This window comes from Eretmochelys imbricata, chromosome 7, assembly GCF_965152235.1.
Source record: "Eretmochelys imbricata isolate rEreImb1 chromosome 7, rEreImb1.hap1, whole genome shotgun sequence".
NCBI classification, from domain to species: domain Eukaryota; kingdom Metazoa; phylum Chordata; order Testudines; family Cheloniidae; genus Eretmochelys; species Eretmochelys imbricata.
The window spans coordinates 61,569,332-61,593,367 of NC_135578.1; the positions used below are offsets into that span (position 1 = coordinate 61,569,332).

Consider the following 24,036-nt stretch of genomic DNA (forward strand, 5'->3'; position numbering starts at 1 on the left):
CCACAAATAGAAATCTCACAATAAGAGTATGTAATTGCTCAGTTATTAGTAAGCATGAAAAGGCTAGAAAGTTAAATGTCTTTGTCAGAGTTTCAGGATAACTGCACCTGTTTTCCCTGGTCAGGTCTCAAGCAGTCACCTGTCTCCAGGCAGGCACCCTGGTCCCACTCCCTTTTGACTGGGGAGTTTTAAAAGGCTGCACAGCTCCCTGCCTTACACTGATCTCCCTGTGACGTTGCACTCCATATGTTTTACGGAAATATGCTTGTGTGAATATGATGTAACACTCATATGCTTTATGCAAAAGATCTCTTGTAAGGCATAACAAAGGTTATAAACTACTGAATATATTCCTCCTATTTGTATACATGTACCATTCTTATAACTGAAGCTAGAAATATGAAGTATAACTCTGAGGTCCTATTATAATTTATGCAAAGTGTGGGCCATTAATGGTGGTTTAGAATCTTGATAGCTCCCAGTGACTCGGACAATTGATTGTAAATGGTTTATTTACCTGCAAGCCTTCCTGTGTACTTGTGGGCCACCCCCAGGAAAAATGGAGACTACGAGTCTTAGTGACATGTGACCATGTCACATGATCTTGGAATCTATCTTAATCCTTGTACTTTTCCATTGATGAGGCAGGGATGGGGACAAGCACAGACAAAAGATTCCTGCCTTGTGCCAAAGCTATAAAAAGGGGTGGAGCACAATGAAAGGGGCAGCCAGTCATATGAGAACCCCTGCTTACCACCTGACAAGTCTGCTGGATCTATCAAAGACTGTACTGGGGAAAGGATTGGGCCCAGACTAGGAAAGAGTCTAGTCTGCAAAAGCAGTTTACTGGAACATCTTTAAGGGTGAGATATTACCTGTAATCAGCTTCTTAATGTATTAGGCTTAGACTTGCAAGTTGGTTTTATTTTGCTTTTGTGACTTACTTCATTCCATCTGTTATTACTTGAAACCACTTAAATCCTACTTTTTATACTTAATAAAATCACTTTTGTTGGTTAATAAATCTAGAGTAAGTGATTGATATCCAGGGGAGCAAACAGCTGTGCATCTCTCTGTATCAGTGTTATAGCGGGCAGACAATTTATGAATTTACCCTGTATAAGCTTTATACAGAGTAAAATGGATTTATTTGGGATTTGGATCCCATTGGGAACTGGATGTCTAGGTGCTGGAGACAAGTAACCTGCTGAGCTGTTTTAACTTAAAGTCTGCAGCTTTGGGGGCATGATCCGGACCCTGGGTCTGTGTTGCAGCAGGCTAATGTGTCTGGCTCAACAAGACCAGATTCTGGAAGTCTCAAGCTGGCAGGGAAAATGGACCCAAAGTTAATTTCAGCACATCAAGTGACAGTCCCAAGGGGATCTCTGTGACCAAACAAGTCACAATCCCCAGCAAGCTAATCTGCCTAAGGCCAACACTTGTGCTTCGCTTTTTCTCTGAGTGCTATGAACAATGTATTGCCAGCAGTTACCACACAGCTCTTTTTAAGCAAACACATTTACTCTTAAGGTAAAAAAGCATTACTGAGACAACACAGTGAGACCCCGATTTAAACACAACAGGAGTTGTTACCCATCGGTCCCTCCAACCCTTTGCAATGGTGGGGGGGAAGGAGGGAGCCCTTGGAGACAAAGTCCCGTCCATTTGCTAAAAGGAAAACTAGGACTCTGTTTAAATACAGCCTTTTATGCCAATAGCCCTTCCTTTGTCTGTTGGTCTATGTGGAATGAAGTTTGAACCAGTACATGCAGCCTCTGCCAGGGGCGGGACCTCTGTGGAGGTGTTTACAACCTAACTGATGCAATTGCCCTTCCCTGTCTCCAGTTCCTGGAGCTGTGATTAAGCCTCCCTTTGGAGATGTATATGTATCACTCTGAGCCAGGGATTGTCAACTTAATACAATATGGTCCTCGAAGATATTGCATGGGATGTAATATGTCAGCATTATTTCCCCCCCCAAATTCTCACTACCTCCATTTTGGGTTCAAAATTACAAGGTCCCTAGTTTCTCCTGCAGAGGTGTTATCCATTCTCAACCATCTTCGGACCCACTTATCAGGGACAGGTCTTTTGTTTCTATCTACCATTCCTCCATAATGCTCCCAGAAGCAGAAAATTAACATTTACCACAAGGAAAAGGTTAGCATCAGGCTCCTCTCAATGCTCAATTGCCCATAGTTTAAGCACTGTATTACAGAATATTTACCATGCACAAACCCACTGGATAAGTGACTATTCTTTCCATAACTTTTTCAGCACATAAACCAGATGTTGCAGAGGCAATGCCAACTATTGGTTTAGGTTTTGTAAATACTTAAACACATTCCCCACCTCCAATGCCAAGCTAGTAGATTCATTTCTTTTAAACATTTACCTACAGTGTTTATAACTGAAACATTGCTGTGTCCTAGCTAGTTCATAAGAACCTGAAATGGACTAGAAACTTATTCATCTAAAGTTAGAATAAATATACAGCTTAAACAGCAATTAGATTTTTAGCAACTTCTCCCACTTTTAATAGCATTACTATCGGTATCAAAGGGACAAGCTTCTGTCACCCTTATTCATGTTGACTAGCACTGTACTCATTACAGACCTATTGATTTTTAGAGGCATTACTCTGTGGATGAAGTCCATTGCTGTGCAGAAAGGACAGTAAAAAGCCACGGTGCCACTGAAGTGAGTTGTCTTTTGAGGGACGAAGTGAAATTCACATGGTGCATAAATCTTGTTCTAGCCCTCCGGACACCAGTGGACTTCACCCAATAGGACTTAGGATCGCAGGATTAAAAATAAAAACACTTTTTCATGCCTATGTGGAATTTTCATGTATCTACGTACAGATAGAATCTGCTTTTGCCACTTTTCCGAGATTGAGTATTTTCAGTGACAAAATACAGAGCATATTACAGATTAAATCCTTGATTTTTAGTAGCCAAAACCATTTGAGTTCTGTTTTGGTAAATGGAACAGGTTGTATACTGTTCTTAGCCTGTTACTGTAATCAAGATTATTTTTCTGTTACATCTCAAGTCTTCCTTTCACTTTGTACAACATCACTCCTATCAGTTTTAGTGGTTGCACTTGTAATTTACTTGTTTTACTTCTATTTTGCATGCAGAGTAGCTTTTCTTTCCTCCAATACTTTACACCACTCTGTATGAACCTATATTTCTATAGGTATCTGCATTTTATTATGTATCCTGCACTCAGCCAGCTTCTTCCTCCATAAGCTTTTTGAGAGAGAGAAAAAGCCTGCCTCTTGAATTGGTTTTTGGCTCTTGGGCTAACCTTGTTGTCTTCATAAAATTCATAGTGCATTGCATTTAAATGGTTAGTAATACAAATGAATTATTAACTTAAAGGTTCCATTTTTCTCTCCATGTACATAATGATTCAGTAAAAAGACTTTCCTTACTGTTAAGTTGCTTTATATTCAACATTTTAAGAGACTTTAGGGCTGGCAAACCATCAATCACGTGATAAATTAATCATGCGATAAACAAGAATACCATTTAAATATTTTTGGATGTTTTCTACATTTTCAAATATATTGATTTCAATTACAACATAGAATACAAAGTGTACAGAGCAAGGTATTTACATGTCAGATGTGCTAAAGATTTATGTGTCCCTTCATGCTTCAGCCACCATTCCAGAGGACATGTCCATGCTGATGATGGGTTCTCCTCGATAATGCTCCAAAGCAGAGCGGACCAACGCATGTTCATTATCATCTCAGTCAGATGCTATCAGCAGAAGGTGGATTTTTCTTTTTTGGTGGTTCGGATTCTGTAGTTTCTGCATCGGAGTGCTGCTCTTTTTAGACTTCTGAAAAGATGCTCCACACCTTGTTGGTCTCAGATTTTGGACAGCACTTCAGATTCTTAAACCTTGGGTCAAGTGCTATAGCTTTTTTTTAGAAATCTCACATTGGTACCTTCTTTGTGTTTTATCAAATCTACTGTGAAAGTGTTCTTAAAACAAACATGTGCTGGATCATCATGTAAGACTGTTGTAAACAAATATATGCATAATGCACGTAAAACAGAGTGGGTAACATACAATTCTCCCCAAAGGAGTATAGTCTAATTTAATTAACGCACTTTAACAAGCATCAGCATGGCAGTAATTCCTCTGGAATGGTGGCCGAAGCATGAAGGGGCAAACGCAAGGTATGTATGCACAAGATATGCTAAACATTCAACACTGGCTACAAAAGTTCCATGTGAACGCCAATTCTCACTTTTAGGTGACATTGTAAATAAGTAGGCAGCAGTATCTCCCATAAATGTATACAAACTTGTTTGTCTTAGCGGTTGACTGGACAAGAAGTAGGACTGAGTAGACTTATAGACTCGGAAGTTTTACATTGTTCCATAACTGCACTCAAAAACAAAACAATCTACAATTGTAAGTTACACTTTCATGATAAAGAGATTGCACTACAGTACTTGTAGAGGTGAACTAAAAATACTATTTTTTCAGTGCAAATTTGTAAAAGATATAAAGTGAGCAGCGTACACTTTGTATTCTGTGTTGAAATAGAAATCAATGTTTGAAAGTATTGAAAAACATCCAAAAATATTTAATAAAATCAATTGGCATTCTATTGTTTAACAGTATAATTAATCGCAATTTTTAAAATCATCATTAATTTGTTAATCATGTGACTTATCTGCGATTAAATTGACAGCCCTACTATTTTGCTACAAGTAACACCTGAGAAACAACAACTGATAAAAATTCTATTAGTCATCTTAATGCATACTTTGCTTACTTTGTGCACAGGGCAGTACTTTGACTAGTAAATTTTTATCTTTATTTGTATGGGCCTAGAAACAGGGGAGATAACTCACTTTAAAACATTACAAAAACTAAAAATTGGCAGGGAGACTCAGGAGCAGGTGTAACTCCTTTTAAAAAACAAAAAACCCAACAAAACAAAAAGACCTAAAGCGACTACATTGCATGCTAATACTGTTCTCTTAATTAGTTAGACCAAGTAAGAGTAACCCCTTAAGTAGATAGCTGGGATGAAAGGTTCACTACCACTTTAAAGATGAGTACTACTGAGAATCACAACTGTGGTGTATTCAGCTCAACATAAGAAGAGGGAGAAAAAAAGTACATGACAAAAAAAAAAAAGTGACAATGGGTTGGCTGTTGTCATATGTTATAGTAACCGACAATAACATGGCTGCTTACTAATACAAGTAACCCTTGTTGAGAGCAAAACGGAGGAAGGACAGTCTTGTGGTTAAGGCTCTGGGATTCAGGAAACACGAGTTCCATTCCCAGACTTTGTTTGATTGTCAGCAAGTCACTTAGTACCTCAGTTATGTATAATATAGGAATCAATCAATCATTTTTCCCCCCTCCTTTTTCTGAGATGGTAAGTTTTATGGATGAGCAACTGTTTCAATAGCTGCACATTCAGCTCAGAGTACAGCAGGTACCCACTCTGAGCTGGAGCCAGTTGGGGCTACTGGGATGGAACACAAATCAATAACAGAAAAGGGACTAAACACAGAGAGCTGACTTTGAAACTAGTATTAAGGCTGTGTACACATGAGGGACTCTTACAAAAAATTCTTACTGATGCTACCACTGGTGAAGACTGCCCTGCTGGGAACACTAATGACAAGGCAAGGTGCTAGCAGCTCTTTTACATCCATCCATTAAATCTTTTCAGAGCAAGCATCTCATGGTCCTGAAAAGGGCTGCTAAAAACTGAGCTGTATATACTAGTGCTCCCAACATCAATGCAATTAAACCAATGTTAGTAAGGATGGGAAACCTTCAGAAAGTTTCCCCAGGCGTATACAAGATCCATTTGCAGTTAAGCTACTTTCAATACTAGTTCAACTGCACCAATTGCTGACAAATTATCAGCAACTGTTAAACTTCCTAGAATAGAAAAAGCTTCAGAGAAACCAAGTGTTACCAACAAGATATTGTTCCCCTGACTGTTCATAAACAATTAAAGGCAAAGCCAAAAAGTTATTTAGAACCACTAAAAAGATGTAACAAACCTAGCTAACCACATGACCATACTATTGTTAACTCCTCTCCCATCTTCCTGTTCTCACGGCATTGCTCAGATCACTTATTCAGATGTATATAAAATTTAGACTAAAACCTTTGCAGGGCCAAGGACATGTATTTAATGATTTATAATGGGCCTAGAAAACTTAGGTGCTTTATAAATAACGATAAAGTAAACTTTCACCATAGATCTTGACATAACGGACCACTTTGCTTAATATAATGTTACATTGCCTTAATATCAAGCTTCTTGATTGCACTGTTTTTGAAAGATTATGTGACTACTTCTGTGAAATACACATGGGTGTGGCTGTTAAAAATAAGTCTTTAAACTGACCCTTTCTCTAAGAAAGTCCTTACTTGAATTCTGAAGACTATTAAAATTGAAAGAATTTGCTTTTCTATACACATTTACTTCTCACTCAGTTAGAATTTGCTTTTCCATGCATTTATTTCTCAGTTCAGACAATAAAAACAAAACACTCCACATAACTCTCAAATGAACTTTTAAGCACACAGTACAAACCAAAATGTACTTCTGTCCCACACAAGTCTAGTGTTTTTATTTCTAACTTAGTTGTTAAAATCAGAGATTCTGAATTTACAGTATGTTAAGAAAATTAACCCCAAATTTAGAGTGTGAATGTGTATATATACACACATACTCCTATTCTCATAGTTTTTAAAATCTATAATAAATGAGAACCTGAATATGATAAAAATTATATCACAGTTAAACTCTGAAACAAGCCTATTCTTGGGGGAAGAGGTTTCATACAATGATTGAAGTAGAAGAGCTAAGACGTATTAGGACAGTAACAACTCATTTTCTCTTACAGCAAAGAAAGCTTCCAAGATCCAAAGCTAAATCAGTACAGTAGTAAAGATAGTTCTTATGAGTAAAATCCAATCTGAAAACCAAAGGCTCAGTACATAGCAAATTAAAACAGAATCAGATATTAGATCTCATTACAGCACAATTTATGGAGAGGAGACCAGAACAGTTACATTAACTGAAATGTATTTTAAACTTTGTAAAGTTAAAGGAGTTGCTTTGTGAAACTTAACTGGGTCTCTGTCAGACTTTGGGTTTTTAGGAATTTTTCATTAAAATGAATTTAACCAGACAGGAACTATTACCTAGCAAGAATGGAAGAACTAGAAACTGACACACACACAACGTAATACACCTTCGATTTCTCCCGAACTCTCTCTTCCCACAAAAAAACCCGCCACCTCAGCACTCCTTATTTGGCTGGACGACAGCCACGATTCTGTTAACATAAATTCTTAGCACTTCATGCACTTCGCAAACATTAACCAACATAAAAGTAATAAATTCTGAGGAACAGGAGTGGGATGAGTGCCTGGGACTTTCACGGTCGCACAAATGTATGCAGAACAAAAAGCCATCAATCTCTTTTCCAGAAGTATCAGCTCCTCCAGCTATCACAATAACATTTTAACTTTAAAAAACCCGGCCGGGACAGTAGACTATCCGCCCCCGAATTCCGGGGCTAAGACATATTCACCTGCCGCTCCCCGAGCCACCGCTCCCACTCAGAACAGGGACCCCGCTCCCCCAGAAACAGTGGCAAATATGGCTGCGAGGACCCCACACAGCCCATGCCTCCTCCCCCAGACACACGCACAGGCGTCTATGCGACTGCCTTCATCCGTGCAAGACTGTACGCCTGTGAATGTGCAAGAAATCTCGCCACGCTGGAGCCGCTTTGAGTTTGGCAAGCCGTGCATGGGCATCTGACCTCGGTGGCCAGTTAATTTAAACCTGGTCATTATTTGCATTACAAAGAAGGAGGGGATTTGTATCAGATGCCCAAGGCAATATGATTCTCCAGCAATAAAGGCTGTTGCACTGATCCAGCAATTGCCACGTTATTTTAAAAGTGGGTACCCCGCTCCTGACCAATTCTTGAATCAGGCGCTCTGTAGCCCACTCAGCTCCGCGCCCCGCTGCTGCTGGCTGCTTGTTGCCCGGGTTGGAAGCTGAGCCGCTGCTACAAGGGGATCGTGACGAGGCCGGGGCTGCGCGCCTGCTGGATACACCGAGCATGAAGATGGCAGCAGAGGAACCACAAGCCAAGAAGCCCAAGCTGGAACAAAACCAACTTAGGTAACAAATAAAAAGAGAGCGAGCGAGAGAGAATGAACGTCAGCTTCACCCCGAGAGCGGGCATGAAAACGGGCAGCAGGGAGAGTTTGCTATTAAAGGGTTCTTTTGTCAATCTCACTCTGCCCCGGCTAAAGGTTAACACGTGCTGCTCAACTAAAGTGCAGCCTGAAAGTCACCCCCAGCAGGGGTGCACAGACCCCGTAGAACAGAACGGCTGTTGTGTTACCGTGTAGCTGGGGGTACTTGGGCAGCCTCTGTGCGACAATACAATCAAACAATTTAATGTGTTTGTGCGTAGTACAGTTACCGGCTTCTCCACAGCCGGCGCACGTTGTCAGTTCCTGGGTTGCTTTCTAGAAAATGCAGTATATCCAGCACAGCACTCTAACCCTGAGGTAGTTTGTAACGGTTGAATATGTCGTTATAGGATTTGTATGTTTTTCTAAGATTCTTTAATTACACCCGTTACCTGTGGCTGCGGACCGGCGTACTCTTGACACTAACCTAGGGTTATGTTGAGATCGTCCCAGGGAGGAGGGTTCAGTAGTTAATGTGTTGCTGGTAGAATATTTAATTCTTTTCCTCCCCCTGTGAGTAGGTACCGGTATGTTGCTGGATTGTTTAGGTTGCTATCGGGGGGAGGGTGTTTCTGCCAAGCCCCCCAAGTCCTTCATTTTATCGCCATTGCATAAAGTATTCCAATCCAGGAGACAAATGTCAGTGAGTTGAAAATCGCAGCATAAAGAACAATGAGAACTTTGTTTTAAGCAGTCGGGTTTATCTTTCGGTACACGGGAGTTGTGGGTTTGCAATATCTTTTCCTACACGTGGTTGTATCATACATGGTGCCTGCAGTCTTGCTCTGAACTCCATGCATTTGGCGGAGAATAGAAAGTCTGTGTCATGTGCCATGAGGGGGAAGAGGATCGTTACACTTTCCTTCTGTCACGTGTAACCGGATTTTATATAGAACCAGATGATGTCCCTCCATGACACGCTTTAGGCATGAGTACCTAGGCACTTAGTAAGGGCACCTAGGTTCTTCCTATCATTTCAGGCCAATCAGTATTTGGAATGGGGGAAAATGGGATGGTTGCAAAGTGCAGATCAAAGAGTACTAAGAATCCAGCAGACAGCAGTGAAAGAAACAGTGTCCTCTTGAGGAAGTTGACAGTAGGAGCTGCAGAGGAGAGGAAAATGCCAGTCCCTGCTAGTTCATTCAATGACTGATAAGGACACAGCTGCTGGGTGCCAGGAAGGAGAGGGCTACTATTAAGCCTCTGAGCGGAGGTAACTTCCTCACGGCTGTGTGGGGAGGTATCAAGTGGAGTGCCCCAGGGGTCGGTCCTTGGGCCGGTTTTGTTTAGTATCTTCATAAATGATCTGGAGGATGGTGTTGATTGCACCCTCAGCAAGTTTGCAGATGACACTAAACTGGGAGGAGAGGTAGATACACTGGAGGGTAGGGATAGGATACAGAGGGCCCTAGTCAAATTAGAGGATTGGGCCAAAAGAAATCTGAGGAGGTTCAACAGGGACAAGTGCAGAGTCCTGCACTTAGGACGGAAGAATCCCATGCACTGCTACAGACTAGGGACCGAATGGCTCGGCAGCAGTTCTGTAGAAAAGGACCTAGGGGTTACAGTGGACGAGAAGCTGGATACGAGTCAACAGTGTGCCCTTGTTGCCAAGAAGGCCAATGGCATTTTGGGATGTATAAGTAGGGTCATTGCCAGCAGATCGAGGGACGTGATCGTTCCCCTCTATTCGACATTGGTGAGGCCTCATCTGGAGTACTGTGTCCAGTTTTGGGCCCCAAACTACAAGAAGGATGTGGAAAAATTGGAAAGAGTCCAGCGGAGGGCAACAAAAATGATTAGGGGACTGGAACACATAACTTATGAGGGGAGGCTGAGGCAACTGGGATTGTTTAGTCTGCGGAAGAGAAGAATGAGGGGGGATTTGATAGCTGCTTTCAACTACCTGAAAGGGGGTTCCAAAGAGGATGGATCTAGACTGTTCTCAGTGGTAGCTGATGACAGAACAAGGAGTAATGGTCTCAAGTTGCAGTGGGGGAGGTTTAGGTTGGATATTAGGAAAAACTTTTTCACTAGGAGGGTCGTAACACATTCCAGTGTTTCACCTAGGGAGGTGGTGGAATCTCCTTCCTTAGAAGTTTTTAAGGTCAGGTTTGACAGAGCCCTGGCTGGGGTGATTTAGTTGGGGATTCGTCCTGCTTTGAGCAGGGGGTTGGACTAGATGAGCTCCTGAGGTCCCTTCCAACCCTGATATTCTATGATTCTATGATTCTATCTGAGGGAAAATGACAGATTTCAGAGCCGTGTTAGTCTGTCTCAGTTTAAAAACAACAAGGAGTCCTTGTGGCACCTTAGAGACTAACACATTTATTTGGGCATAAGCTTTCGTGGGCTATAACCCACTTCATCAGATGCAGGGAGTGGAAAATACAGTAAGCAGGTATAAATATACAGCACATGAAAAGATGGGAGTTGCCTTACCAAGTGGAGGGTCAGTGCTAAGGAGGCCAATTCAGTCGTGCTGGATGTGACCCATTCCCAATAGTTGACAAGAAGGGGTGAATATCAACAGAGGTAAAATTATTTTTTGTAATGACCCCACCACTCCCAGTCTTTATTCAGGCCTAATTTAATGGTGTCAAGTTTGCAAATTAATTCTAGTTCCGCATTTTCTTGTTGAAGTCTGTTTTTGAAGTTTTTTGTTGAAGAATGGTGACTTTTAAGTCTGTTATTGAGTGTCCAGGGAAATTGAGGTGCTCTCTTACTGGTTTTTGAATGTTCTTGATATCTGATTTGTGTCCATTTATTCTTTTGCGTAGAGACTGTCCGGTTTGGCCAATGTACATGGCAGAGGGGCATTGCTGGCACATGACATATCACATTGGTAGATGTGCAGGTGAACAAATTAGTTCAAAGCAGGAAGCATGTTCAAAACAGGAGCATGTAGATAACCACATATGAATAGAATCATCTTGGAATTTGATCTGGTTGCATAAGTGAACATCATAAAGCAATGAACAATTTGAAACATGGCTTGACAGAAGGGGCTTAGAGTCCAATGGTAACTAATCCTTTTTTTAAAAATGCAGCATTAAGCAAAGGTACTTTTAACACTGGGATGAGAACAGTCATGATAAAAAGTCACAGATTAACTATTCCTCCTAAATTAAGCTTGGCATTTTTTTTGTCAGTGCAGAAATCGGTGTATTTCAGTGATTTGTTTTTTTGGCAGATGAATGACTGTTTGAAGTCTAATAATAGGTGATGTTGACAATTGTGGATAATGGAAGAGGAAAAAATATCTGCACTGCAAAAACCAAAACCAACAAGAAAACCACCAAAACCAAGCAAATAAAATATTATTATAAGCAAAAATATAAATTTGTATTAAAAAAAAACTACAGTTAATGCCAGTGTCCTTAAAGTAGTTCTTAGCATGAAGAGAGAGCAGGAATCCAACACTCTGCTCATATAGCCAAACACAGCGAACTGCATCTTAATCAGATCAAGTTCTACCTAAAAAGTTAAAGTAGATACACTTATATTTTAAAATGAACCATAGCACGTGTAATCCAACACTTCAGTAATAAAGTATATTAAAAAAACTGAGGGGGCAATCTATTGTGACTGAGAATCAAAGGATGTAACACAGAACCAAGAAGGGCTGAAAATTTACCAGGCAGCTACTAGCTGGAGGTCAGCAGGAAAGATGGAAACCTCTCCCAGCATGGTCCAAGGCCACTATCAAGTGGGAAGCTCAAAAGGAATGTTGTTGTTTTTTTTCCCCCAAATGGTGCTTTCTCTGGACTCTGGTGCTCCCTCACCTCCCCTTTAACATCCATCTGTGGTTAGTTGTTGTCTATCAAACTTAAAATTTCCCTCCTCAGTCAGTCACTATCAGTCATTATTTTTGCTATCCTTAATTTCCAAAACAGAATTAATTCAAGAGACATATAAAAAGAAATAACTACAGAATAAGCCAAGTAAAGAAACAATGTGGATCATCGTTAATGCTGTCCCAAAACAAGATATAAAGTCCATAATAGTTGTTTCATTGTTTACAATTAAAGGGTGCCTATAGACCTGACTGTTGCATGCTATATGTGGGGTGGTTATACCTTAAACTGAACCAGAAGCTGAAGTTAGGGCATGGCTACACTTGCAAGTTAGAGTGCATTAAAGTAGCCCTGGGTGCCCTAACTCATGACACGTTCACACTGGCAAGGCACGTAGAGCGCTCAGACTCCACGGCTGGAGCGCTCCTGGTAATCCACCTCCACGAGAAGCATAACGCTTGCTGTGCCACGGCTGGAGCACCGCGTCGCCAGTGTGGACGCCCTGGTCTGTTAGTGGGCTCTGATCGGCCTCCAGAAGTGTCGCACAATGCCTGTTCTAGCCACTCTGGTCATCACTTTGAACTCTACTGCCTTGCCCTTAGGTGACCAACCATCAGACCCGCCCTTTAAATCTCTGGGAATTTTGAAAATCCCCTTCCTGTTTACTCAGCAAGGCGTGGAGTGCTCTCAGCGAATCTTTCCAGGTGACCATGCCTCCATGCACCAGGTGATCCCCAGTACGGAGCAGTGGCGAGGTGCTGGACCTCATCAGTGTTTGGTGGGAGAAAGCTGTCCAGTCCCCAGCTGTGCTCCAGCCGTAGGAATTATGATTCCTTTGGGCAGATATCAAGGGACATGATGGAAAGGGGCCATGACCGGGACGCATTGTAGTGCAGGGTTAAAGTGAAGGAGCTCGGAATGCCTACCACAAAGCCTGTGAGGCAAACCGCCGCTCCAGTGCTGCCCCCATGACCTGCCGTTTCTACAGAGAGCTGGACACAATACTTGGGGGTGACCCCACCTCTACTCCGAAAACCAACATGGACACTTCAGAGCTCAGCTCAACAAGGTAGTAGTAGGAGGAAAGCGGAAGCGAGGGTGCTGAGGAGGAAGGAGACAGCCCAGCAACCCCAGATGCATGCAGCCAGGAGCTGTTCTCAAGCCAGGAGGAAGGTAGCCAGTCGCAGCGGCCAGTGCTTGGGCAAGGACAAACAGCAGAGGAGGTGCCCGGTAAGCGGCTTTTATTTTGGGAAGGAAGTTGTTTGGTGTGGGCTCTTGGGGCGAGGAGGGTTAAGGCTGCATGCATGCCTAGACGCCGAATAGCGCGTTGATATGCTCTCTCACATCGTGGTAATCGGCCTCAGTGATCACTTCAAAGATCTCATGCAGAAGCTAGCGCAGGTTCCTTGGCAGAGCTACTGTGCTCCTCGTCCCAGTAAGGCTAACATGTCTGCACCACTGTGCCGTGACAGGTGGGGGGACCATTCCTGCACACAGGCAAGTTGCGTATGGGCCAGGGTGGAAGCCGCATTGTAATAGAAGATCCTCCCTTGCTTCTCAGGGCACCCTCAGCAGCGAGATATATTCCAGGATGAACTCCTGTGGAAAATGTGGGGACAGTGTTGAACATAGGGGCCCCCTACAGCAGCTGGCTCTCTCCAAGGCACAGAACCCCAGAGGACAGTACGCTGTGAAACAATCAGTCGCCCTTTACCTGGTTAGCGACTGGTTAGCGACTGATCGGTAGCCGTCTGGAGTTGCCAGCATCCAGATTGCAATAGCCACCCACTTCTCCACCATCAGGGCAGCTCTCAATCTTGTGTCCTTGTGCCCCAGGGTGCGGGCGAGCTCATCACACAGTCCCATGAAAGTGGCTTTTCTCATCTGAAAGTTCTGCAGCCACTGTTCGTCATCCCAGACTTGCATGATGATGTGATCCCAACTCTCGCTGCTGGTTTCCCGAGCCCAAAAGTGGCAATCCACTCTGGTGAGCATGTCCACGAATGACACAAGCAATCTAGTGTTGTAAGCGTTATGCGAGTCAACATCATCCTCGGACTCCTCACTGTCACTTTGTAGCTTAAGGAGTAACTCGACTGCAAATGTGGACGGAAGCACAGGGATTCCTGGGATACGAAGCGATGCATTACGGGGCATTGGGACAGGACAGCGCCAGAATGGGAAGAGGTGCTCTGCGGGATAGCAGCCCATAATGCACCGCTCCCAGTGCTGCTGCAACTGCTGCAAATGTGGCCATGCCAGTGCAATTGCAGCTGACAGTGTGAACACACTGCAGTGCTTTCCCTGCTGCGGTCTCCGAGGGCTGGTTTAACTCTCAGTGCTCTACAGCTGCAAGTGTAGCCAGGCCCTAATTTACATAAAACAGCAGCTTGCTTGACACACACAGGGCCTGGCTACATTTGCAGATGTAGAGCGCTCTGAGTTAAACCAGCCTTTGTAGAGCGCAGTAGGGAAAGTGCTGAAGTCTGTCCACACTGACAGCTGCAAGCACTCTGGCATGTCCACATTTGCGGCACTTGCAGCGGCATTGGGAGCGGTGCATTGTGGGCAGCCATCCCACAGAGTACCTCTTCCCATTCTGGCACTGTGGCTTATGGGAAGGGTGTGGAGGGTGTGGGGCATTCTGGGTTCTGTCCCAACGCCCCGTGATGCATCAGTTCGTATCCTAGCAATCCCTCTGCTTCCGTCCACAATTGGCGCCATCTTTCAATGTTTTTGTACTGCCCACTCTATCTTTCCTTTCGGTCTGCGGGAATGGAGCCCGAACTGCTGAGGAATATGCTGATGAGTCTCGCCAGCACATCACGTTTGGCAGATACAAAGTGACAGTGAGGACTCCGACGATGATATCGACGCAAGTAACGCATACGACATGAGATTGCGTGTGGCATTCACGGAAATGCCCACCGCTATGGAACGGCGCTTTTGGGCTCGGGATGGTGGTGGGATCACATCATCATGCAAGTCTGGAATGACGAGCAGTGGCTGCAGAACTTTCAGATGAGAAAAGCCACTTTCATGGGACTGTGTGAGGAGCTTGCCCCACCCTGAGGGGCAAGGACACGAGATTGAGAGCTGCCCTGATGGGGGAGAAGCAGGTGGCTATTGCAATCTGGAAGCTGGCAACTTCAGACAGCTACTGATCGGTCGCTAACCAGTTTGGAGTGGGGAAGTTGACCGTTGGAATCGTGTTGATGCAAGTTTGCAGGGCCATTAATCGCATCCTGCTCAGAAGAACTGTGACACCGGGTAACGTGCATGACATTGTGGCTGGCTTTGCACGAATGGGTTTCCCTAAATGCGGAGGGGCGATAGATGGCATGCATATTTCTATTCTGGCACCAGCCCACCTAGCCTCCGACTACGTTAATTGGAAGGGCTATGTCTCCATGGTTCTCCAGGCGCTTGTGGATCACCGTGGGCATTTCATTGACATTAACACAGGCTGGCCCAGAAAGGTGCATGACGCACGCATCTTTCAGAACACTGGTCTGTGCAGGAAGCTGCAAGCCGGGACTTTTTTTCCCAGACCAGAAGATCACCGTAGGGGAAGTCGAAATGCCTATTGTGATCCTTGGAGACCCCGCTTACCCTTTAATGCCGTGGCTCATGAAACCCTACACAGGGAGCATTGACAGCAGCAAGGAGCGGTTCAACAACAGGCTGAGCCGGTGCAGAATGACTGTGGAGTGTGCTTTTGGCCATTTAAAGAGCCACTGGCCTCTCTGTATGGGAAGCTGGACCTGGCCGATAACAGCATCCCTACAGTTATATCTGCGCACCGTACCCTCCATAACATTTGTGAAGGGAAGGGTGAAAGATTCACTCAGGCAGGGAACTTGGAGGTTCAACATCTGGAGGCTGAATTTGAACAGTCAGAGAGCAGGGCTATTAGAGGGGCCCAGTGCAGGGCTGCAAGGATTAGGGATGCCTTGAGGGAGCAATTTGAGGCTGAAAGCCACCAGTAATGTCTGATGCCCTGCACGGGAGTGAAGTGCAGTGGTTTCAATGTTAGTAGGAACATTGTGTTTTTGCTACTTATGATACACCGACTTGCAGTGCTTGTTGCTTTCCTGGGCTAAGGTATCGTTTACTTTATGCAATAATAAAGAATGTTTTCAAAGCAAAAACATCCATTTAATGAAAAGAAAATTCATTTTTTGAAAAGAAACAGAACTGCTTGGGAAACACAAACGGCAAGGGGGTGGGGTGGGAAACGAAACAATTACAGGTTTGCGTATGTCCCGTTATCATACTCAGCCTTCCTGTTTGGAGTACTGTGCAATGAGTGCTGCACTTCAGGCTGGGTAAAATGCATGGTGATGGAGGATAAGTGCAGTGGGTAAGGGTCGTAGTTTTCAGGGCTGGGTGGTGAAGCTACAGGTGTTGGAGGCAGCTGGTGCTGATAAGAACCCGGATGTTGGGGAAAGTGGGTTGGAGGTAACATGGGGGCACGAGGGAAAGAGTTTTGGGACAAGGGCTGCGGGGGAGGAGGGTGCGGTAGTGCTCCGCCTGCATGGCTGTGAGCACCTAGATGGAGTCGGCTTGGCGCTCCATGATGCTTAGCAGCCGCTCTGTGCTTTGGTGCCGGCAATCCACATTCTGCTGGCAGACCCTCTTTTCACTCTCCCGCCACTCCTGCGCTTTTTGATTTTCATGAAGGGAGTGCTGCATGACTTCATGCAGCATGTCCTCTTTGCTTCTACATGGCCTCTTCCTGATTCTTTGCAGCCTCTCGGCCAGTGATAACATGGATGGCTGGGATCTCAGGGTTGCATCTGTAAAGGCAAAATGCAACACTTAACAGAGGCAGAATTGTTCACAACAGAGAGAGGAATGATTCCCCCGTACTTAAGGGCAAGCACAGTCTACACAATAGCATAATTTGCCCGTCCCAAAGCAAGTGCACATAACCCACAGGAGCCCCAAAATGGTGAGTAAGCACAGGGTGAAGGGGGACTGATTCTTTCATGGCTGTACTGTCCTATGGGTTTCTGTGCCTTGGAGAGAGCCAACAGCTGCAAGGGGGGCCCTTTTCTGAACACTGTCCCCACATTTTCCACAGGAGTTCATCCTGGAATATATCTCGCTGCTGAGGGTGACCTGGGAAGCAAGGGAGGGTCTTCTACCTCAATGCGGCTTCTGTCCTGGCCCATCCATATGCAGCTTGCCTGTGTGCAGCAATGGTCCCCCCTGCCCGTCACGGCACAGTGGCACGGACATGTTAGCCTGACTGGGACAAGGACCACAGTGGCTCTCCCATGAAACCTGCACAAGCACATTGCCCAAGTTCTGGATGAGACCTTTGAAGAGATTACTGAGGCCGATTACCATGATGTGAAAGAGCACATCAACCCCCTATTCTGCATCGAGGCATCCATGCAGCCTTAACCCTCCTTGCCCCAAGAGCCTGCACCGAATAACTTACTTCCCAAAATAAAAGCCGCTTACTGGGAACCTCCTCTGGTGTTTGTCCTTCCCCAAGCACCATCTGCCGCGACTGGCTACCTTCCTCCTGGCTTGAGAACAGCTCCTTGTCCGCATGCATCTAGGGATGCTGTGGTGTCTTTCTCCTCCTCAGCACCCTCGCTTCTGCTTTCCGCCTCCTCCTCCTGCCTTGTTGGACTGTGCTCTGAAGTGTCCATGGTGGTACTCAGAGTGGAGGTGGGGTCGCCCCCAAGTATTGTGTCCAGCTCTTTGTAAAAATGGCAGGTCGTGGGGGCAGGACCGGAGTGGCTGTTTGCCTCACGGGCTTTGCGGTAGGCATTCCGCAGCACCTTCACTTTAACCCTGCACTGGAGAGCGTCTTGGTCATGGCCCCTTTCCATCATGTCCCATGATATCCATCATGTCCCTTGAAGGTGTTGTAATTCCTACGGCTGGAGTGCAGCTAGGACTGGACAGCTTCCTCCCCCCAAACACTGATGAGGTCCAGCACTTTGCCATTGCTCCATACTGGGGATCACCTGGCACGTGGAGGCATGGTCACCTGGAAAGATTCGCTGAGAGCACTCCACGCCTTGCTAAGTAAACAGGAAGGGGATCTTCAAAATTCCCAGAGAATTTAAAGGGCGGGTCTGATGGTTGGTCACCTAAGGGCAAGGCAGTAGAGTTCAAAGTGATGGCCAGAGTGGCTAGAACAGGCATTGTGGGACGCTTCTGGAGGCCGATCAGAATGGATTAACATACCAGGGCGTCCACACTGGCGCCGCGGTGCTCCAGCGGGGGTGCATCAAACATCATTTCACTTGTCGAAGTGGAGTAAGAGGAGTGCTCTAGCCACGGAGTCAGAGCGCTTTACGTGCCTTGCTAGTGTGGACACGTCATGAGTTAGAGCACACTGGACTGCTTTAAAGTGCTCTAATTCGTAAGTGTAGCCATGCCCACACAGTATCTTGTGATAAGGATATTGCATTTTTGCCCTGAGATCTCCACTGGGTGCCAATTGACTTCTCAGCAGTGTGTAAAAGGCATTGTTTATGACATAATAAAGTCTTAAATGATCTGGGACCTACTTGAGAGACTCTCTCCCTGTGACATACTGCTGCCATTGTGATTCTTAGTTGGGTCTGGAATGGCTGTGTAGGATTGGAGTTTTAATAGGTCTTCTGACTGAGGAGTGTTTTGTAGGAGATGGGGAGAAGAAAATAACTGCTTGTTTGTTTTTGTTTTATTTTTGGGGTGGTGGTTGGTTTTTTTGTTACATTGTGCTTTTAATTGGTTTCAGGATACCCGGAGCCTGTGATGGATGATGATTTAAGTTGTCTTTTTTGGGGGGAGGGGAGGGAGGAGAGTTTATAGAAAAAACTCAACAAACAAAAACTGTAATTTAGCAAAAAGAAAAGGAGTACTTGTGGCACCTTAGAGACTAACCAATTTATTTGAGCATAAGCTTTCGTGAGCTACAGCTCACTTCATCGGATGCATACTTACTAACACGGCTGTTACTCTGAAACCTGTATTTAGCAGTATTTAGGATCTAACCAGAATGGTTGCTGCAAAGGAAAATCATGTCTCACTAAACTTTAGAATGCTTTGAACTTGTCAGTAACTAGCTGATACCCAAAAATGGATGACATTATTTATTTAGACTCTCCAGTCGTCTGATCTTTGACTAAGCTCCTCCATATCAGATTACTAAAAGAAACACAGTAGTCATAGGGTGAGAGGTAAAATATTGTCAGGGATCAAAAATTGGCTAGGAAACAGAAAACAAATAAATGGTCCATTGCCATCATGGCAGAAAGTTAATGGTGTGGTGCCACATGATTCTATTGTAGGACCAGTGTAGCTTAATATATTTATCAGTGATCTGGAAAAAGGACTGAGCAGTGAGATGGTAAAATGTACAGATGACACAAAATTGTGTAGGTTAGCCAAGTCTACAGAGGACTGTGAGGAACTTCAGAAAGACCTAACCAAGCTAGGTGAATGGGAAGCATGATGGCATGGCAAATTAAACTCAATGTTGATAAATGTAAAGTAGTTTGCATGGGTGGGAAAAATGTGAACTACTCATATACCTTACTGGGTTCTAAATTAACTTTACCAGCTCAGGGAAAGGACGTGGGCATCACTGTGGACAGCTCAAGGAAGAGCTCTGTTCATTGTACAGCTGTGATTTAAAAAAAAAAAAGGGGGCAAACAAAACGGTCGGTTATTTAAGGATAGGGATAGAGGCTAATACAGAAGATGTTATGTCATTGCATAAATTGCAATATATGTCATTGCATAAATTATTGCTAAGATTATAAAATAATTTGAAAATTCCTCTAAAAAAAATCTCTCTATATATGTATATATGGAACAGGCAAATGAACAACTTCCTTGGGAGCTCTTTCTAGCAAATGCCATTTTTTCCTGTTATAAAGTCCTGTCAGCTACATTATCATTTTCCTGTGGATGCTCTGCATCTCTTATATTAATTGGATGGTCATGATGTAGATGGCAGTTTGAAGAAATTGATTTGTCTACATGCAGAATAGGTAAGCATTGAATTTTGGCAGTTGGTGTTTTAAACTAAAAGTACAAAGCACAATATCCTCCTTTCTCTATTAGTATTAGGCAACTTATTCTCCTTAGACTAAGTTATCAAGCACACAATCGTTAATGGTTTTTAGGAAGAGTTGTTGCTCATAATTAAAGTTGAATTTGGGCCCTGGTCTATTTATTGATGTATTAAAAAAAATGCACAGTTTTTTTTATTAATGTTATTTTACAGTTAGCTTCTTTGCTAAGTTACTAGTATTTCATGCATTTTAAAATTATTCCCTTTCCAGACTTCTTTCAAGTAAAGGAAGATTGCACAATTTTAGGGAAGAGGTTTTATTGTGTCTTCTTTCAGCTACCAATCCAAATAAACTCAACTGTAAACTAGATTGGTATCTTAAATAAACTCCAATAAATTTCCCATCTAGAAGTGAGCAATTCACTTTGTTTCATTTCTCTTGCTTTTTCATTTCACCCTACTCTCTTTTATTTCTGTCCTTTGTTTTCACCCCCTCAGATCTGTGCATCTTTTTTCTTCCCAGATCCCCTTGTAGGGCCCAATTATGCAAACAGGTAAGCAGGTACATAACTTTGTTCATATGAGTATTCTCATTGGCCACATGGGAACTGACTTCACTGTGGCTCTATGCAGATGTGTGACTGTATGTATTAGCTTGCAATATTGGGTCCTGAAAGATGGATCAAACCCGAAAGACAGATAAAACCAATAAGTATATTGTTGACAGATGGAAATTTAGGGAGTAATATTTTACAAAACTCTCTCTTTAGAAAGATGAGCAGAGCACAAAGGTGCTTTGGTTTCATTCTATGAGGGAATATGAGCAACAAACTTTCCTCTGGCTGCTGTTGGGACATAAATATATATCTTCCAAAGCAGTTAGTTGACTGGCCAACTGAAAAATGCCAGCATTATAATGATGAAGGATCTGTTTCACCTTATGCAGTTACTTAATTCTATAATTAGTAGTTAGGGCCCCACATGTCATTGCTCAAAACTTGAAGTAATCATGCCTGAGTTGCCAGAACAAAAATTACCCAGTGCAGTTTTTATTCTTGTCCATTATCAGATTGGAACAGAGACCTATTTATTTTGTTGTTTATTTAAATAATGTATTCATTTCATGCAGTGTATGAAGGGGTATACAAGCACTTTGGGGGTCACTGGAAAGAACTCTCTTGGGCTATAACTATCCGTATTTCCCCTCATTGTCTACATTGTCTCTCTGGGTTCACTGTTCCCAGCAAATATGCAGGTTTGATAATGAATTCTGAAATTCAGTTGGATTCTTCGCAGGTCTTTTGTGAGTTCCTTTCTATCCAACTGGTCTGGGACAGAAGGACGGCAGCTGGGTAGCATTACTCATCTAATCAGGTCGGCTGATCTTACCTACAAATAAACTTGTAAGGTAACTGGAAATGGGTGGGGGCGCGAGAATTTCCTCCTCCTCCCCCTTTTGTGTGGAAATTGTTGGAGAGTCAATGTGGACAAGTTGGGAGTGTAAAAGAAACTGTTGGATCTAGGGCTTAATTTTGGTTTACTCTGTTTTTTATTATTTGCTTATAGAGTGTGCATAACTGTATTATGGAGAGTGATAGCTTGTGATTCAGGGTTGTGATATTGAATTTGAGTTACTGGGGGGTGAGGAGGAAACAAATTATGTTTGTGGGGTTTTTGTCCACTTACACAGCGATGGTTCACAGATATCTTCAACTGTCCTTGGAGCCTTCCCACCAGGGTCCTGCTCTGCCCATGTGTAAGGGTCTGCTGTGTGGTTCCAATTCTAGGATTGGGGAATGTATTGCTAACAAAAGCAACTGACATTTCTAGAGAAGTGTAGGAAAACAGTATCCTGTTGAAATTGATTAGTATTAACCTCACTGGAGTATATGAATATTATAAGGCATCCCCTACAAAACTCACTTCCGTATTTTGATTTTTTAATGAAAACCATAAATTAGATACTTTGATACAAGAGTAATTCATATCTTTACAAATGTTGATATAAGGATATGCAGGTTAGGTATGCTTCAAAAATATTTTTTCGTCCTATGCCTGCATGCAACCAAGTAACAAGCTGATTATATGAAGAAAATTCTTTCTGAAGGTTCCCATTCTGTGAAAGTGGTGCATTTGCTTAACTTTATGTATGTGAATAGCCCCCCTGAGTACACACTGTGTGTGTGTAAAGCTGTGTGTGTGTGTGTCTTTATAGGGTTAGGACTTTGGAGACTGATACTTACTTGACCCTCATCACCATAGTATCCTATATAAATGTTGTAGGTTATTTTTCTGTAAGATCAAAGTTTGCATTTTTATTTGTTTGTTTTAATCCTAGATAAAGAGACAAACTATGAAAATTGAGAATAGAGCTAGGTGAAAAAAATTGTGTACACTTTTTTTAGCAAAAAATACAGATTTGGCAAGACTTTCACATTTTTGAAATATCTTTGTTTCAGTACTAATTTCCTTTGTTTTTATTTTAAAAAGGCTCAGTCAAATCAAAGCTTTTTCATTTTTCATCAAACAATGTTTCCTTTAACCTCAAACTGGTTGTTTGTTTGTTTTTTTTTAAAGTGTTAGTGAACCAAAAAAAACCCCCTGTTGTTCACACAATTCTAGTTGAGAGAGATGACTATTCAATTTATCCTTGAAAGAAAGGAAGAGAGGCAGGTGACCCTCTCTCCATTCCTCTCCCCTTTATTGAGTATACCTAAGAAATATGTAAAGGATGCACTTTCTTTTTTTTCTATTCTTTCCCTCTTCTTTTTCTCTATTCCTCTCTTCTTTGGCAATCACTCAGCTTGATAAAATATCATTCACCTCACTGTGGTATCTGAACTGCTATCAGATACTGTAATTAAAGAAATAAAGCACACTTTGGTTTCAGTCGCTCTCCTATTATTCCTGAATAATAATCCACATAAAAAAATCGAGGAGTACTTATGGCACCTTAGAGACTAACAGATTTATTTGGGCATAAGCTTTCGTGCATCCGATAAAGTGGGTTTTAGCCCATGAAAGCTTATGCCCAAATAAATTTGTTAGTCTCTAAGGTGCCACAAGTACTCCTCGTTTTTTTTGTTAACACGGCTACCAGTCTGAAACCAATCCACACAAAGTATTTCTTGGTGTGTAATAGATACTGAACTAACTTTCAAAAGTTGTACCTAAGATGTATATAAGCAACTCATCTCTTCATAAAGAGCCATCAAAACTAAAAAAGATGAATTAGAGAGATGCATTTTGCCTTTTGTAAGAAGGAAAACACAGAATTGTTGCAATTCTAAACAGAAAAAAATTCTATTTGAAGTAATCCACACTTTATATGATAGAGACAGTAACTATGAATAGATAAACTAAGTTTATAAATCTGTATGAAACCACCTCTCAGCTATTTTAGATGGGACGGGAGACTTTAACTGGGTCCTATGCCTGGAGGTGTGAAGGTAGCTGTAAGCCACCTCAGGATTCTGTTTACACAAGGGAACACCCGCCCCCCAGTGGCTGGCTTTCTGGCTGCCTTGCGTAGTCAGAGGCATAAAGTGGGCTCAAGGATTTGGCACTTTGACTTCTAAAGGGAAGAGCAGAATGATAAAAATAGTGTAGACTACTGTCTGCAATTTGATGAAAACTCAACTAGTTGTACAGATTTCCTTTTTATTAGTACAACATGTGGTCCATAAAATTGTTGTCAGAAAAGCAGTGCTGGTAGAACTGCAATGGAAAGTTAGAACACAACATTTTGTAGTTCTCTAATACAGAATTATTGGCAGATAAATGTTATAGCATTTATGATTGGAATAAGAAATATGAACTTCTCCCCAGCGGAGGTAATTTTAGAAGTTGCAAATGCAAATATGCACACAGTCATTTAAAATTCTAAAAGGGCAGTGGGCAGTCTGAATTACTCTCCCTGTTTGAGGGAGG

At 42.9% G+C, this 24,036-nt stretch overlaps 2 protein-coding genes across 3 annotated transcripts in view; one reads left to right on the top strand and one right to left on the bottom strand.

The window, feature by feature from the left end:
• Positions 1 to 7,697, bottom strand: part of AP3M1 (adaptor related protein complex 3 subunit mu 1) — a 44,510-nt gene extending 36,813 nt beyond the window's left edge. Inside the window, exon 1 of the mRNA XM_077821646.1 lies at positions 7,602 to 7,697. Coding sequence (XP_077677772.1) covers positions 7,602 to 7,697 — 96 coding nt within the window. The remainder of the gene's footprint in view (positions 1 to 7,601) is intronic.
• Positions 7,698 to 7,982: 285 nt separating this feature from the next.
• ADK (adenosine kinase) overlaps positions 7,983 to 24,036 on the top strand; it is a 564,182-nt gene continuing 548,128 nt past the window's right edge. Inside the window, exon 1 of one of the 2 annotated variants that reach the window (XM_077821816.1) lies at positions 7,983 to 8,203. In XM_077821816.1, the coding sequence (XP_077677942.1) occupies positions 8,142 to 8,203 (62 nt within the window). In that variant the 5' untranslated portion in view covers positions 7,983 to 8,141. The remainder of the gene's footprint in view (positions 8,204 to 24,036) is intronic. The other variant, XM_077821814.1, reaches the window with a different exon arrangement.